The following is a 13787-nucleotide window of genomic DNA, read 5'->3' on the forward strand; positions in this document are numbered from 1 at the left end:
TGCAGCTCTGAAGGCGGCGATACCTGTAGATGAATAGGGGGGGGGGCAGAAAAACTACACAAGAAATAACATCATTAGTCTACTTGATGAGGAGAGGAGAGGAGAGGAGAGGAACCATGACCCACTGGGGTGACAGAGGCCTGTCAGGTGATCATGTTTCTGGACCCCGGCAGCCTCGGCCTATAGCAGCATAGCCAAGATGTTAACCTAATGATTAGACGACCCCCTAAGTATGATAATTTGTCTGTCTATGATAGTAACTTGAACTACAGAATTAGTAACAATAAGCTTTTTCAAAGAGGTAGGTTTTAAGTCTGATCTTTAAAGTAGCGATGGAGTCAGCCTCCCATACCTGGACAGGGAGCTGGTTCCATAGCAGGGGGGCCTGGTAGCTAAATGCTCGGCCCCCCATTCTACTCCTAGAAACTCTGGGAACCACAAGTAGACCAGCATTCTGAGAACGGAGCGGTCTATTGGGCTGATAAAGTATCACTAGCTCCTCCAGGTAGGATGGAGCTAGGCTTCTGAGGACCTTGTAGGTCAGAAGAAGGATTTTAAAAATTATTCTAAATTTAACGGGCAGCCAATGAAGAGACGCCATTACAGGAGTAATGTGATCTCTTTTGTCAATACCTGTCAGAACTCTAGCTGCAGCATTTTGGATCAGCTGGAAGCTTCTTAAAGAGTTGTTTGGACACCCTGATAATAAAGAATTACAATAGTCCAGCCTGGAAGTAACAAATGCATGGACTAACTTTTCAGCATCATGCCGCATCAGTAGTTTCCTGATCCTTGTGATGTTCCTCAGGTGAAAAAAGAGACTTCTAGAGACTGTTTCATCAACACAACAGTTCCAGGGAACTCTCAGTGAACCTGTTTGCCGTGAGAACAATAACTCCTGCACCAGTTTGATGTAAGCCACAAATAATAGTACCACTAAATTATTTTAAGTGCTAAACAGAAACACTCAGGTATATCTGAACACACTTCACTGAATCAGCTCTCACACTATCATTACCTGCAGGAAACTACTGTACATATTGCACTTAAAATAAAATTGTTTCAGAAAGAAACATTGAATAAAATTACACTATAAATTCAGGAATGACAAGCAGAATTTGTTTTAATGGAAAAGATATTTAATGGTTTTTAAAGTTATGTCTTAAGTGAGTACATAGATTCAAAAGATGTCTCAACACAACAGTCAGATCTATTTTTATTAACCAGAATTGCTGTAAAAAAACAAACAAAACCAGATAAGCACTGGGTAGTGGAGCTTCTCAAGGGTGGCCATAGTGCTGCAGTGATAAAATTAAAAACAACTTTTCCAAAGTTTTACAACAACTTATGCATGTCACAATCTGAAGATCTGAGAGACCATTTTAATAGACACACATAAATCAGTGACAAAATTGTGCATCTAGACATCTTTTCTTGTAATTTACTTGTAGAATTCATGCTCTTGCTCATCTTTTTTGATGACAGTCTTGTAAGCTTTTTCAAAGTCTTTTGCCAAGACAATGTATCTATTTTCACGTACTGCCAACATTCCAGCCTGGGGAAAAAAACAACAGATAAAATCATTAACATGCATTAAAAATAGTTCTTTCCTTTCCTATTTCTCTATGTGAAGATAGCATAAAATCTACATTACACATTCATCTTACCTCCTGACAGATGGAATTAATGTCAGCTCCAGAGATCTTGTCTGGTCTAGCTACATCTGTGTATCAATTAAGGATGACTGACCATTTGAGAAACGCAGAAAGAGCTTCTTTCATAGCAATGTGAAAACACCCATCTACAAAGTAATGTCAATTAAAAAGTATATGGTAACAAAACAATAGGGTGTGAAACAATTAAATATTCAGCCCCTTTAAAGTGACAGAAGTCAGCAGCAGTGTCAGCCAAATTCCACTGGATGTGGATCCCTTGTGGCTCTGCTGATACGTCTTCATTCAATGTGTGTGCTTCCAACACTGTCACCAAATTAAAAAAATAAATACCAAAACAAAAAAAAACAAAAAACAGCGCTTTTATTTATGCCCGATTCAGTGCAAGGTGCATGAATGTGGGATCGTGATCTTGTGAGATCCTCATTCCTGCTGTCTGGCAGGGCCACAGTGCGTCACAGCTGGACGGTATTGATGGATGGTGGGGCACGGGGTGAAGCTCTTATGCAGCCAGAGGAATTCCACGGTCACAGTTAATGAAATGGAGATGACTTGACAGCAGTTGCAACAGCGACACTAAAAAGCATCAAGCACCTCAGAGAAAAAGAGAATCAAAAGCTATAAGTCAGGAGACGGCAACAAAAGACTAGATAAGATAACCCACCCACAGGGTGCATTTAAATCCATCAGTAAGAAAGGGAACAGAGTATGGTGCTACTTCTTAAGGTTGCTGACAGTAAGCTGTCCTCAACGCAGAGACTGGGCAAGAAGATGCAGATAAGGGAGGCCATGAAGACACCCACAACCGCTGTTTCAGGGGCTCAGAAGGAAGAGACCATGCATACAACTGCTGCCTGGGTCCTTCAGTCAAAACTGCACAACATGGGGGGAAAAAAACACTAGTCTCCAGGGTGAAGCCATTGAGAATTTGTGGCTTAACTGTTCATACCCGATCCTAAATCAGCCTAAGAGTTCATAGATGAAAGGCTGTGATTCAAGCCAAAGGTACCTGAAAAGGGTCAATATTTACACAGAATGATTTTACAGGACATCTTTTTACTTGATTACAACAATTCAAAACCTAGTCATTGAAACACAAGGATACAATCCTCCAAATCAACCTCCTCAGAGAGGTTCATTTTACTGGTGATGGTGGAGAAAATAAGACGTTTCTGTCTGCGGTCTGGCAGGGGGAATTCGATCTTTCTGTCCAAACGACCAGGACGTAGCAGTGCAGGGTCCAAAGTATCAGCTCTGTTCGTGGCCATGATCACCTGAAGAAAGTGTCAGGTGATTTATTTTAGGTGTGGTAGTAAACCATAACGATACTGTGATATGAAATGATTTATCGCACCACATGTACCATCTACTTGTTATTCAGAGGATCAATAAGTACCTAGTGTTAATCAGAAGGAATCATCTTGAGTTAATACCAAATCAGCCACTGAAGCTATGATTTACAAAATAATCCATTTATTACTGAAGTTCTTTGAGCTCAAATGGATTTAGAATTACTGCATCACAAATCCACAAAAACCCTATATTGCAAAATAGGGCTAAAACAAAGCTGTAGGTATTACATAAATACATAGCTACCCAGTTTAAACACCCATTGCATTGCAGTATTTGTTAGCCTTAACTTCAATTAGCAGTTGATTGCAGATGTAGACTGTAGATGTGTTATACAAATGCCAACAGTGGTGCCATTCATGACACATGGAGTCAAAAGAAAGGAAAGTTCTTACAGAACCTGAAATATCTTACCTTGACATTAACATTTTGATCGAAACCATCCATTTGATTGAGCAGTTCAAGTAAGATTCTTTGCACCTCCCTATCAGCTGCCAAAAAAAGGCCACAATCATTTAACACAATAGTACTGTTTTATAAAGAAATAGAACTATACATTATTACAATAAGAATAACAATTTACATCAACATGTAAAAGTTAAGGTAAATAGAACAGAATATGTAAATGTTACTAGGTCACAGCACACCCCTGCTAAAATCTTTTTTTTTCTTTAAATGTTTCTGTGCAAATTATGGGTTACCTTAAAGGATAAAAAGTTCTGTAATCAATTATCTTGGTGTCACAAAAACTTGTTATTGTAACAGGGGTGTGTAGACTTTTCCATATAAACTGTAATTAAGCTACATGTTGGTCTGATGTTTATACCTCCAGTCTGTGCATCGAAACGCTTAGTGGCGATGGCATCAATCTCATCAATAAATATAATTGCCGGTGCGTTTTCCTTCGCCAACCGAAAGACATCACGGACCATACGAGGACCTTCACCCAAATATTTCTGAACAAATTCAGAACCCACAACTCGGATGAAAGCCGCTGGGAAGACATGATGCAACATTAATACATACATACATACCTACCTACATACATACCTACATATATATATATATACCCCTACACACACACACACACACATACTGTATGTGTATGTGTGTGTGTATATATATATTTAGCAACAGTATAAAAGCAAAAATGAAAGGGCAGAATATTTCATAGAATACACCTAAGTATATGATGGGATTCTGTGTGATGTCCATGACCAACCTGTGGTGTGATGAGCCACAGCTTTGGCCAGCATAGTTTTTCCACAACCTGGAGGTCCATACATAAGAACACCTCGGGGTGGATCAATGCCAATCTAGAGAAGAGAAAACATTAACAAAGAACAAAAGTCTACAATGTAGAAAAGATCTGCATATTTATAACATAATTTGCAACAGCTGTTTTCTTTATTTTAGACTGCAAAGCTCACGGAGGCTTGAGAATTTTAAAGATACACTGCCTAGCCCAAAAAAGTTGCCATCAAAAACAAGGTCACACACTCATGTTTCCTTGGACCACCTTTAGTTGTGATTATAGCACAGTTGCTGTGGCATTATCTTGATAAGCTTCTGCAACGTTGCAAGACATTCATCCAGTGTTGCATTCATATTTCACCAAGATCTTGTAGTGATGATGGGAAAGTCAGCCCACTGTGCAAAACCTTCTCACAGATTCTCAATGGGTTTATGGCAGCCAATCCATGTGAGCTAATGAACCAATTTCACAGTTTGAGAAAAAGAACCCTGGTTTTTTCATCTAGGAACATGCCTGTACTATCAGAGCAGACAAAATCCAATGACAGAATAATGTGGTCATTCAGTATATTCAGGTAGTCAGCTGACCTCATTCTTTGGACACATGATGTTGCTGAACCTAGACCTGACCAACCGCAGCAACACCACAGGATTGTAAAGTGGGCACAAAGTAGACTTGTTTTGGTCAGGCAGTGCATTTCTTAGCATCCATATGTCTCACCTGTTTGTACAGCTCAAAGTGTGTAAGAGGTAGCTCTACAGCTTCTCTGACTTCCTGCTTCTGGATGTCCATACCACCAATGTCAGCATACATCACATCTGGTTTTTGATCTGAGAAAAAGGAAAAAACAAAGGTTGTTTTATATTTAGGGCCAAATACAGATATATGGAAATATGTTTAACCTGATCTCATTACATCTTCAAAAGCTAGAGGTAAATTACATTTACCGTAATTTCTGGACTACAGAGCGCACCTGATTAAAAGCCGCATAATCTAATTTTAGAAAGAAAATCAATTTTGTACTTATACAAGCCGCACCGGATTTTAAGCCGCAGGTATCCCACGTAGTAATATGAAAAATTAGATCGAAAACATTCAGTACCGGTAGATATTTTTATTACCGTAAGAGACAAGTCACTGATGAGTGACAGACAGGTAAGAAACAACAGCCACTCTTTTTACTTGTATGTTTATACAGAGACATTAAATCCAATTTTCATCACGTCAGGATTTTTTAACTCTTCTTTTAATTTAATCCGCTTAGCAACATAAATATATTGTACCAGTAAATGCTTTTTTTCCCCCCTAACGCTGTCTGTAATGTAGCTACCTTGAAATATACGTTTGTATCAGCTCCACACAAATTACATTGTTTATGCTTTTTTACTCAAACAATGAACAATCTAAAACTCCCTGATGGCCCACCTCTAAAATCTTCTATTTTCATCACGGTGGCGATTGCTTTTGCCTTCCGTCTGATTTGTACAGCGGAAACATTGCGGCCGCCTGCTCTCTGTGTGTTGACCCAGTCTTCCAGAACGTTTTCAAGCTCGGGCCACCTGCAATGTTTACGTCTAAAAGCTTTTTGTCGTCTTTTTGCTTTGGATCAGGTCTTCAGGTGGGCGTCTCCACCTTCTCACCATTGATCCACCTTCTCACCACCGTAATGTTTACCAAGATTATGCACGGCAGCTCGATTTCCTTCTTCAACCACCAGAGTGATCGCTTTTAACTTAAAAGCCGCATCATATGCTTTTCTTCTAGTATTTTCCATGTTGATGAGGGTTAGTAAAAATGACTGATTCACAATAGTTGTGATAGTGTGCCACAAAAAAAGAAAAGAAAACAAGTGATAACAAATAAGCCGCACCATAGAATAAGCCGCAGTGTTTAAAGTGTAGAAAAAAAGTAGCGGCTTATAGTCCGGAAATTACGGTAATGTAGTTATAGACACTTTTATTTGCAGGACAAAAAGAACTAATGGGGGAACATTTTTACCAAATTTACTAAAACTAGGCATTCCAACATGACGCATAACACAGCAGCCACTGCCTGCTGTTACACATTTTTGAAAAGCTCTTTTTCTTCTTGTCACATCCAAATTGTTCCCTATTGGGCTGAGATTCCAGATTGAGTTACAAACAGTGCGGCAACTGTGATTTACCGTGGATACTTCTAAATTATGGAACAGTTTACCTGTTCCATAATTTAATTCCATAAATTGCCTGGAAAGACTGTCTATTAGTTTATAAAAAGGCTCTCCGTAAGGCTAGAACAGCTTATTTTTCTTCTTTATTGGAGGAAAATAAGAGCAACCCCAGGTTTCTTTTCAGCACTCTGGCCAAATTAACTAAGAGTCAGTGTTTTAGATCCGCGTATCCCTTCTTCCCTTAGTGGTGAAGACTTCATGAGCTTCTTCACTGATAAAGTTCTAGCTATCAGAGAGAAAGCTAACCAGGCCATCCCTACAACTGGACCATCACCAGATGTGCTGACAGGTTCTCCAACGAGCCCTTAAACTCCTTCACCCCTATGTATTTTTCTGAGGCATCTTTGCTAATTCAGAAATCCAAGACCACCACGTGTCTTTTAGATCCCATCCCAACACACCTGTTGAAGGATGTTTTACCATTGATAGGCTGCTCTATCCTGGACCAGATCAATGGTTCTTTAGTGTTAGGTTATGTACCCCGGTCCTACAAGGTGGCAGTGATTAAGCCGTTGCTTAAAAAACCATCACTGGATCCTGACGTATTAGCAAATTATAGGCCAATATCCAACCTTCCTTTTATCTCTAAAGTTCTTAAGAAGGTGGTGGTGACTCAGTTACTGGAGCACCTGCAGAGGAGCAGCCTGTTTGAGATGTTTCAGTCAGGCTTTAGAGCTCATCACAGCACAGAAACGGCACTTCTTGAAGTTACCAATGATCTTCTCATAGCTTCAGATCATGGACTGGTCTCTATGCTGGTTCTGCTGGACCTCAGTGCTGCTTTTGATACAGTTGATCACAGCATCCTGTTACATAGACTGGAACATGTGATTGGGATTAAAGGGACAGCACTAGACTGGTTTAGGTCATATTTATCTGATAGATACCAGTTTGCTCATGTCCATGGTGTTCCCTCCTCATACAGTAGGGTTAGCCATGGAGTTCCTTAAGGTTCTGTACTTAGACCAATCCTCTTCACCTTGTACATGCTTCCCTTAGGGAACATTATTCAGCAGCATGGGATAAATTTTCATTGTTATGCTGATGACACCCAGCTTTATTTATCCATGAAACCAGAGGAGACAGAAGTTAGTGAAGCTTCAGGCCTGTCTTAAAGACATAAAGTCCTGGATGTCTTCAAATTTCCTCCTCCTTAACTCAGGAAAAACTGAGGTCATGGTGTTTGGTCATGAACCTCTCAGGGATAGATTAGATCATATGATCACTCTAGATGGTATATCATTAACATCTAGTCTCTCTGTGAGGAATCTAGGAGTAACTTTTGATCAAAATCTCTCCTTCAACTCACACATTAAATTAGTCTCTAGAAGTGCCTTTTTTCACCTGAGGAACATCACAAAGATCAGGAAGCTACTGACGCGGCATGATGCTGAAAAGTTAATTCAGGCTTTTGTTACTTCCAAGCTGGACTATTGTAATTCTTTATTATCAGGGTGTCCAAACAACTCTTTAAGAAGCCTCCAGTTGATCCAAAATGCTGCAGCCAGAGTTCTGACAGGTATTGACAAAAGAGATCACATAACTCCTGTAATGGCGTCGCTTCATTGGCTGCCCGTTAAATTTAGAATAATTTTTAAAACCCTTCTTTTGACCTACAAGGTCCTCAGAGGCCTAGCTCCATCCTACCTGGAGGAGGTAGTGATACCTTATCAGCCCAATAGACCGCTCCGCTCTCAGAATGCTGGTCTACTTGTGGTTCCCAGAGTTTCTAGGAGTAGAATGGGGGGCCGAGCATTTAGCTATCAGGCCCCCCTGCTATGGAACCAGCTCCCTGTCCAGGTACGGGAGGCTGACTCCATCGCTACTTTTAAGATCAAACTTAAAACCTACCTCTTTGAAAAAGCTTATTGTTGTTAATTCTGTAGTTCCAGTTACTATCATAGATAGACAAATTATCATACTTAGGGGGTCGTCTAATCGTTAGGTCACATCTTAGTTATGCTGTTATAGGCCAAGGCTGCCGGGGTCCGGAAACATGATCACCTGACAGGCCTCTGTCACCCCACTGGGTCATGGTTTCCTCTCCTCTCCTCTCCTTTCCTTTCCTCCTCCTCATCAAGCAGACTTGTTATGCTGATTCTTGTGTAGTTTTTCTACCCCCCCCCCCGCTCTCTATTTATTTACAGGTATCACCGCCTTCGGAGCTGCATGACAACCTCCACCCCCGCTGACCCATTGTATAGTGTATTTTTGTATGTGTTTCTGTGCTCTGTGCCTCTCCTCTCCTCTCCCTTTCCTCTCCCTCTCCTCTCTCTTTACCCAGCCGGCCATCAGCAGGAGGGTCCCCCTACATGAGCCTGGTCCTGCTCAAGGTTTCTTCCTATTAAAGTGGAGTTTTTCCTTGCCACTGTTGCTTGTCTGGGGTTAGGCCCTGGGATTCTGGAAAGCGCCTTGAAACAATTTTGATTGTATAAGACGCTATATAAATAAAGATTGATTTGATTTGACCTCTGAAATAACATATGGTTTAGCTGAGTGCATACTAAATAAAAAATGTAAGTAAAATATGACATAATATTGATCCTTACATGTGGCATTTTAAACATGGCAACATGCATAGAGTAATGCTGAGTGTTTACCTGATGTCAGCATCATAATGCTGCTGTCAGCTTCAGGAGGGAGCACATCCACGAGGGCATTGCTGTGCTTATGCAAAGCAACTGAGGCATTGGGCTTCAACAGCTCTCTGTCAATGGTGCTCAGAATACGTACATAGTAGTTGGATCCTAGGAAGACAAATTTATTAAATAAAAAGACAAAACCACAACCGAGCAGATTACATATTCAAAACAGCTTTGAACTAAATAACACAAATGCAGAAGCATCTGTTATCACATTTATGTCGAATCATGCCTTGTTAACATCATGCAAATTAGGTCTGGTCTTGCAATTATTCAAACATGAATAGGGATAAGCCATGATGATGTTTACCATAATTGTCACAGGGATCTGTTATTAATAATAAATTAAATGTATACAAATTTTACATTAGGACATAGTGAACTAAAACTAAACTAAACTAAAACTTCATGAGACTCAATCGATACAACAAAATAATAGTTAAGTTGGGTTTTAAATCAATTTAATTGCCCGTAATACCTGTTGTGGAGCCAACAATTGCTGTGTTCTGGTCAACGGCCTCCAGGAACTGGCCAATAACAAGGGGGATACTCTGAATCCTTTTAACCTCTTCCTGAGCATGGAGGAACTCCTTCTTTAGGTTCTTTTGTTCATCTTTAATGTACTCCTCCTGAACCTCCAGGAACTCTAATTCTTGTTGCAGCTTCTAAAAACCCAACAAGGGATGAAATATTCACAATGAATAAATGTGATATTTTCAGCAAAGAAAAAAATGTTTTTCCCCACTCACAATATCTTTTTGACATACTATCCAGACAAAAAGGGTTTCTTTTCTAGTGTCTGAGAACTATTGTGCGATTGGTAAGAATTTTGCAGTGGACCTGGTTATTAAAGAGAAAAGAACCTCTGAGAAAAGAGGTAGGCTGAACATAGTACAAGTGAGGAGCATGTGGATGAATGTTCTCAGCCATTCCGATGTTACTTTAAACAATTCAACAGTTCAATTGCCTTAAGCAAAAATGAGAAGCAGGTGTTAGTGTTCAATATACAGCTTGGGGCAGGCGTTCGGCACTCAATTTCTGGGGAAGTTTGACCTGGCCAATACGAACTTTGTCCTTGTGACTTCATGAAAATAAAAAAAAAGGTGCGTTTTAGGTTTGTAGTAGATCAGTGCGGGTGAGTTATGGGCTATATTAATTTGGTAAACTCTTAAACAATAATGACAGAATAAAGATTGTGTAAGATGGGTTGAACTAACCTCATAACAATTAACAGATAAGAGTCCACATATTAGTAAATTCCTTTAACTGGGCAGATAAAAAGTCAATAGTCTTTGTGGGAATTTTTATGTTACTCAAAATATCAGACCTTGTATCTGCTGTAAAGGTCTTCAACATCTTCAGGCTCTGGAGCAAGGAAGGCCAGACCGGCATGAGGTTTGCATGTAATTATAGCTGGCATGTCGTCCTTTAATATTTAATAGAACACAAATACATCAATAAAATTTATGTATTTAACAATACAAAATACTAATACAAGTATTATTTTGTATGCTGTATGGAACAACACGGAACATTAGCTCCCCAATCAGCTTAACACACGATGACTTTTGCCTTAACGACGAAAATAAATTATAAGAACAGTTAATTGTTAACACCGTTGCAAAAACTCAGTAACATAAATATTGATTAAAAACTAAAACAAAAACAAAAAAACAGTGGCGTTCTACAATGCTAACCGTAGCAGCTAACTTGCATGACATAGCATTGAATCGAGAATGAATAAGCAGGTTTAGCTAAGGTGAAGCAGAGCGAACCTACGAAGAAATTGTAAATATAACGACCAACATTGACAGGAAACGGCGCTCTACATGTAGTTACAGAAAGCTATACATGAAATCAAATGTTCTTAACGTACATTAGGATACAATGCCAGATAGCCTTACCGGACTCTTTTCAACAGCCAGAATATCCTCCATGTTGAAATGTCTACAAATGACGTAACAACGTTTGGCGTGTGTAAATGGTTTTATGGGTAATGTAGTTCATTCATTTCTTGATTTTATTTTTTCTTTATATTTCTTTATTTATTTTACGGTCCTTGTGTAATTTTTAATAATATATTTAAGTGAGTCCGATCCGTGTAGGAATTAGAATTCAAATTGCGTTATTTTATTCATATCATGCAACACAATTTGGCGAACCAAACTGTGTTGTTCTTTTTTCCTACTTGAACAAGGAAATTGAACAAGAAAGTGGAGTGCTGGAGGTGGTTTTGCTACAGCAGTCAATTATGGTCACACGTTGAGAGACCTAGACAAGGGTCATTGTTTGACCATGAAATATATACTGCCAACCAATGTTCCATCTAAACTGCGCGCTTGCGCAATCGCGCACTGCTTGCACGTACTCAGCGCACAAGAAAAACTACGCAGCGCACAAAATAAAATTCAACAGAAACGTATCAATTAATATCTAATTTTAGAACCGATATGATCCAGTAATATTGTTTTCTGTACCATTTCGCAACGTAACTCAATGAGCGACAGGTGTCCAGCCAATAATCCGATACAGTTCACTTACGCTACGCAGCCAATCAGCATTGACAGTGTTTGCGTATGTGCCCTGCCTTTACTCGCCGTGCACGTTAGCTAGCTAACAACAGTGCAGCGGAGTTAAGAGACGCAAATGCTAATCCCTTATCATGGCGAAACGAACGAGCAGAGACACATGAACAACAAGATTTTTGTCTTTTTCATTTTATGTGCTGCTGTCATTTGATTCTTTTAATAAGCCATGTAACTTGCTATGATCCAAGGTTTTGAACAAGCGTGACACTGGTGTGTGGCCACAGCGTACCATCTGATGTTGCTCACAGTGGTCCTCAGTGTGCTCAGGGAACTTGTGTGTCTGCTCAGACACATGAATAATTAGAGGGAACATTGCTGCCAACCAATGCAAAATATAAGTATGCAATTTGTTTCATTAAAAGACAAGAGAATTACATGAGACCTCATACCTTTGCAAGCCAGTTAAGCCATAATAATCTGAATAGGCCTTAATAATCCCTTTAACAGGAAGAAACCTTTTTTTGTGTTTGGTGTTTTATTCCTAAAAAAAAAAAAGAATATTTCTGAAGAGTAATTTCATGATAGTCAGAGTTCTGGACAGGAAATTAGATTTTAAGCATCGTCAAGGCTCTAACCAGTCTGAAGAGGAGCCGCCTCAGACATTCATCCAGGTTTATAAAATGCTGGTGAGATAGATTATATGAAATAAATTAACTTTTCTTGGGGGCTCCCCAATCTTATCAAGGCTATATGCGAGATCACCTTAAATGTTTTGAAGGGAAACGTCACCTTATCAACCGCTCAATACAGAAAATGAGAAGCTTGAAAGGAAAATCATTGTTACTGCCTGCTCTTCTGCTCTCATGCCGAGGTGGAAAATTCCACTCACTATGCCATGCCCCCTCTTCCACACCCATCTGATTTGTCTTTGCCATTTTCACCTGTTGCTCCTTCCTAGGCTGTACAGTATATAAGACATGGCATTGCATTCCTGCTTTGCCAGATTGTTATTGTTCAATCCATGACTCTCCAGCACTTTCTTCATTTGGATTTACTGGTTTTGACCCTGCCTGCCTTGGACTTAGAATCAATCTCCAAGTGTTGGATTGCAACACCTCTTGTGTGTCACTGCTAATCCGCGTGTTCTTTGAATGAAGACTTCAAAAAGAAAAATGCCAATTTCAAAATGTATTTAGCAATAGAACCAATTCAAGATACAAATATTACAGAGCTCTGGGCCAGTTCATAACCCTACAATAACAAACTCAAAGGGAATGAAGTCTGACAACCTTGACCCAATCTTTTATAGAAACACAAATGTAAATTATTGATGCTAATTCAGTCCAATCCAGTCCTTCTTCTTGGGTGACCTCATCCTCTTCTTCCAGCCTCCTTTGGTGTTGGTACGGTCCTTCTTCTCCATTTTCTTCCCAGATAGCCAGGTCAGAGGTCATTCCTGCCGAGGAACTTATCCAGACCAGTAAACTATTCTGTCACGTTTTACGATGGGGGTCTACCACTTTCCGTCTGACTGTCTCCAACTGTCTAAGCAGTATTCATGTCAAGGAAGGGTCAACTGACTGCTTATCTTTATTCCACTTACTAAACCTTCTACTATTCCTAACTTCTAAAGTGCTTATAACAGAAAACAGAAACAAACACAAACAAAATAAAGACAATTCTCTTCAAGAACTGATGAGAATGCCTATGATTACTGTTGGCATGAAAAAGCCAGTGTTCTGCTCCAGAATGGAGTGGCCAAAATGATATAGAAGACTGTCAAGATTAAAACACCTGTGGTTAATGAGGGGGTCATCATCTATGCCTTGTTGTAAATTGTGGTACCACAATGCAGTTTATGATTTTAAAAGTCATGTCAAAGAAAAAATCAGCAGAGCCCCTCCTTGGGAGGAAGGATAAGATTCAAGATACATAAAGTAACTGTTTTGGTCGGGTTGTTTTCTGTTTGTGGGCAGGTTTTTGTTTCACTGATTGCTGTATTTTCTGGCATGCTTCAATGAAAGCTAAACCTTTAGCAGATGAAAAATCAAGAAGCCTCCTTAGGCTGGTATCTCCTGTTCACCAGGGTCAGAGCATTCTGTCAGCCGTGGAAAAATCATTAATCCTAAG

At 39.6% G+C, this 13787-nt stretch overlaps 1 protein-coding gene across 2 annotated transcripts; it reads right to left on the reverse strand.

The window, feature by feature from the left end:
* Window positions 1-1117: 1117 nt before the first annotated feature.
* Window positions 1118-11179, reverse strand: psmc4 (proteasome 26S subunit, ATPase 4). 2 transcript variants are annotated; one of them, XM_057044614.1, is made up of 11 exons: window positions 11034-11179; window positions 10457-10555; window positions 9608-9794; window positions 9088-9234; window positions 4999-5108; window positions 4246-4339; window positions 3850-4017; window positions 3438-3514; window positions 2779-2947; window positions 1668-1723; window positions 1118-1555 (listed from the first exon to the last, which is right to left on the reverse strand). In XM_057044614.1, exons 1-11 carry the CDS (start codon window positions 11064-11066, stop codon window positions 1442-1444), a joined length of 1254 nt encoding a protein of 417 aa, XP_056900594.1. In that variant the 5' UTR covers window positions 11067-11179; the 3' UTR covers window positions 1118-1441. The 2 variants fall into 2 exon arrangements, with proteins under 2 accessions (XP_056900594.1, XP_056900595.1); XM_057044615.1 differs by having other exon boundaries at window positions 11006-11072.
* Between the last annotated feature and the right edge of the window lie 2608 nt (window positions 11180-13787).

The sequence above is a fragment of the Takifugu flavidus genome, chromosome 10, assembly GCF_003711565.1.
Source record: "Takifugu flavidus isolate HTHZ2018 chromosome 10, ASM371156v2, whole genome shotgun sequence".
Lineage (NCBI taxonomy): Eukaryota > Metazoa > Chordata > Actinopteri > Tetraodontiformes > Tetraodontidae > Takifugu > Takifugu flavidus.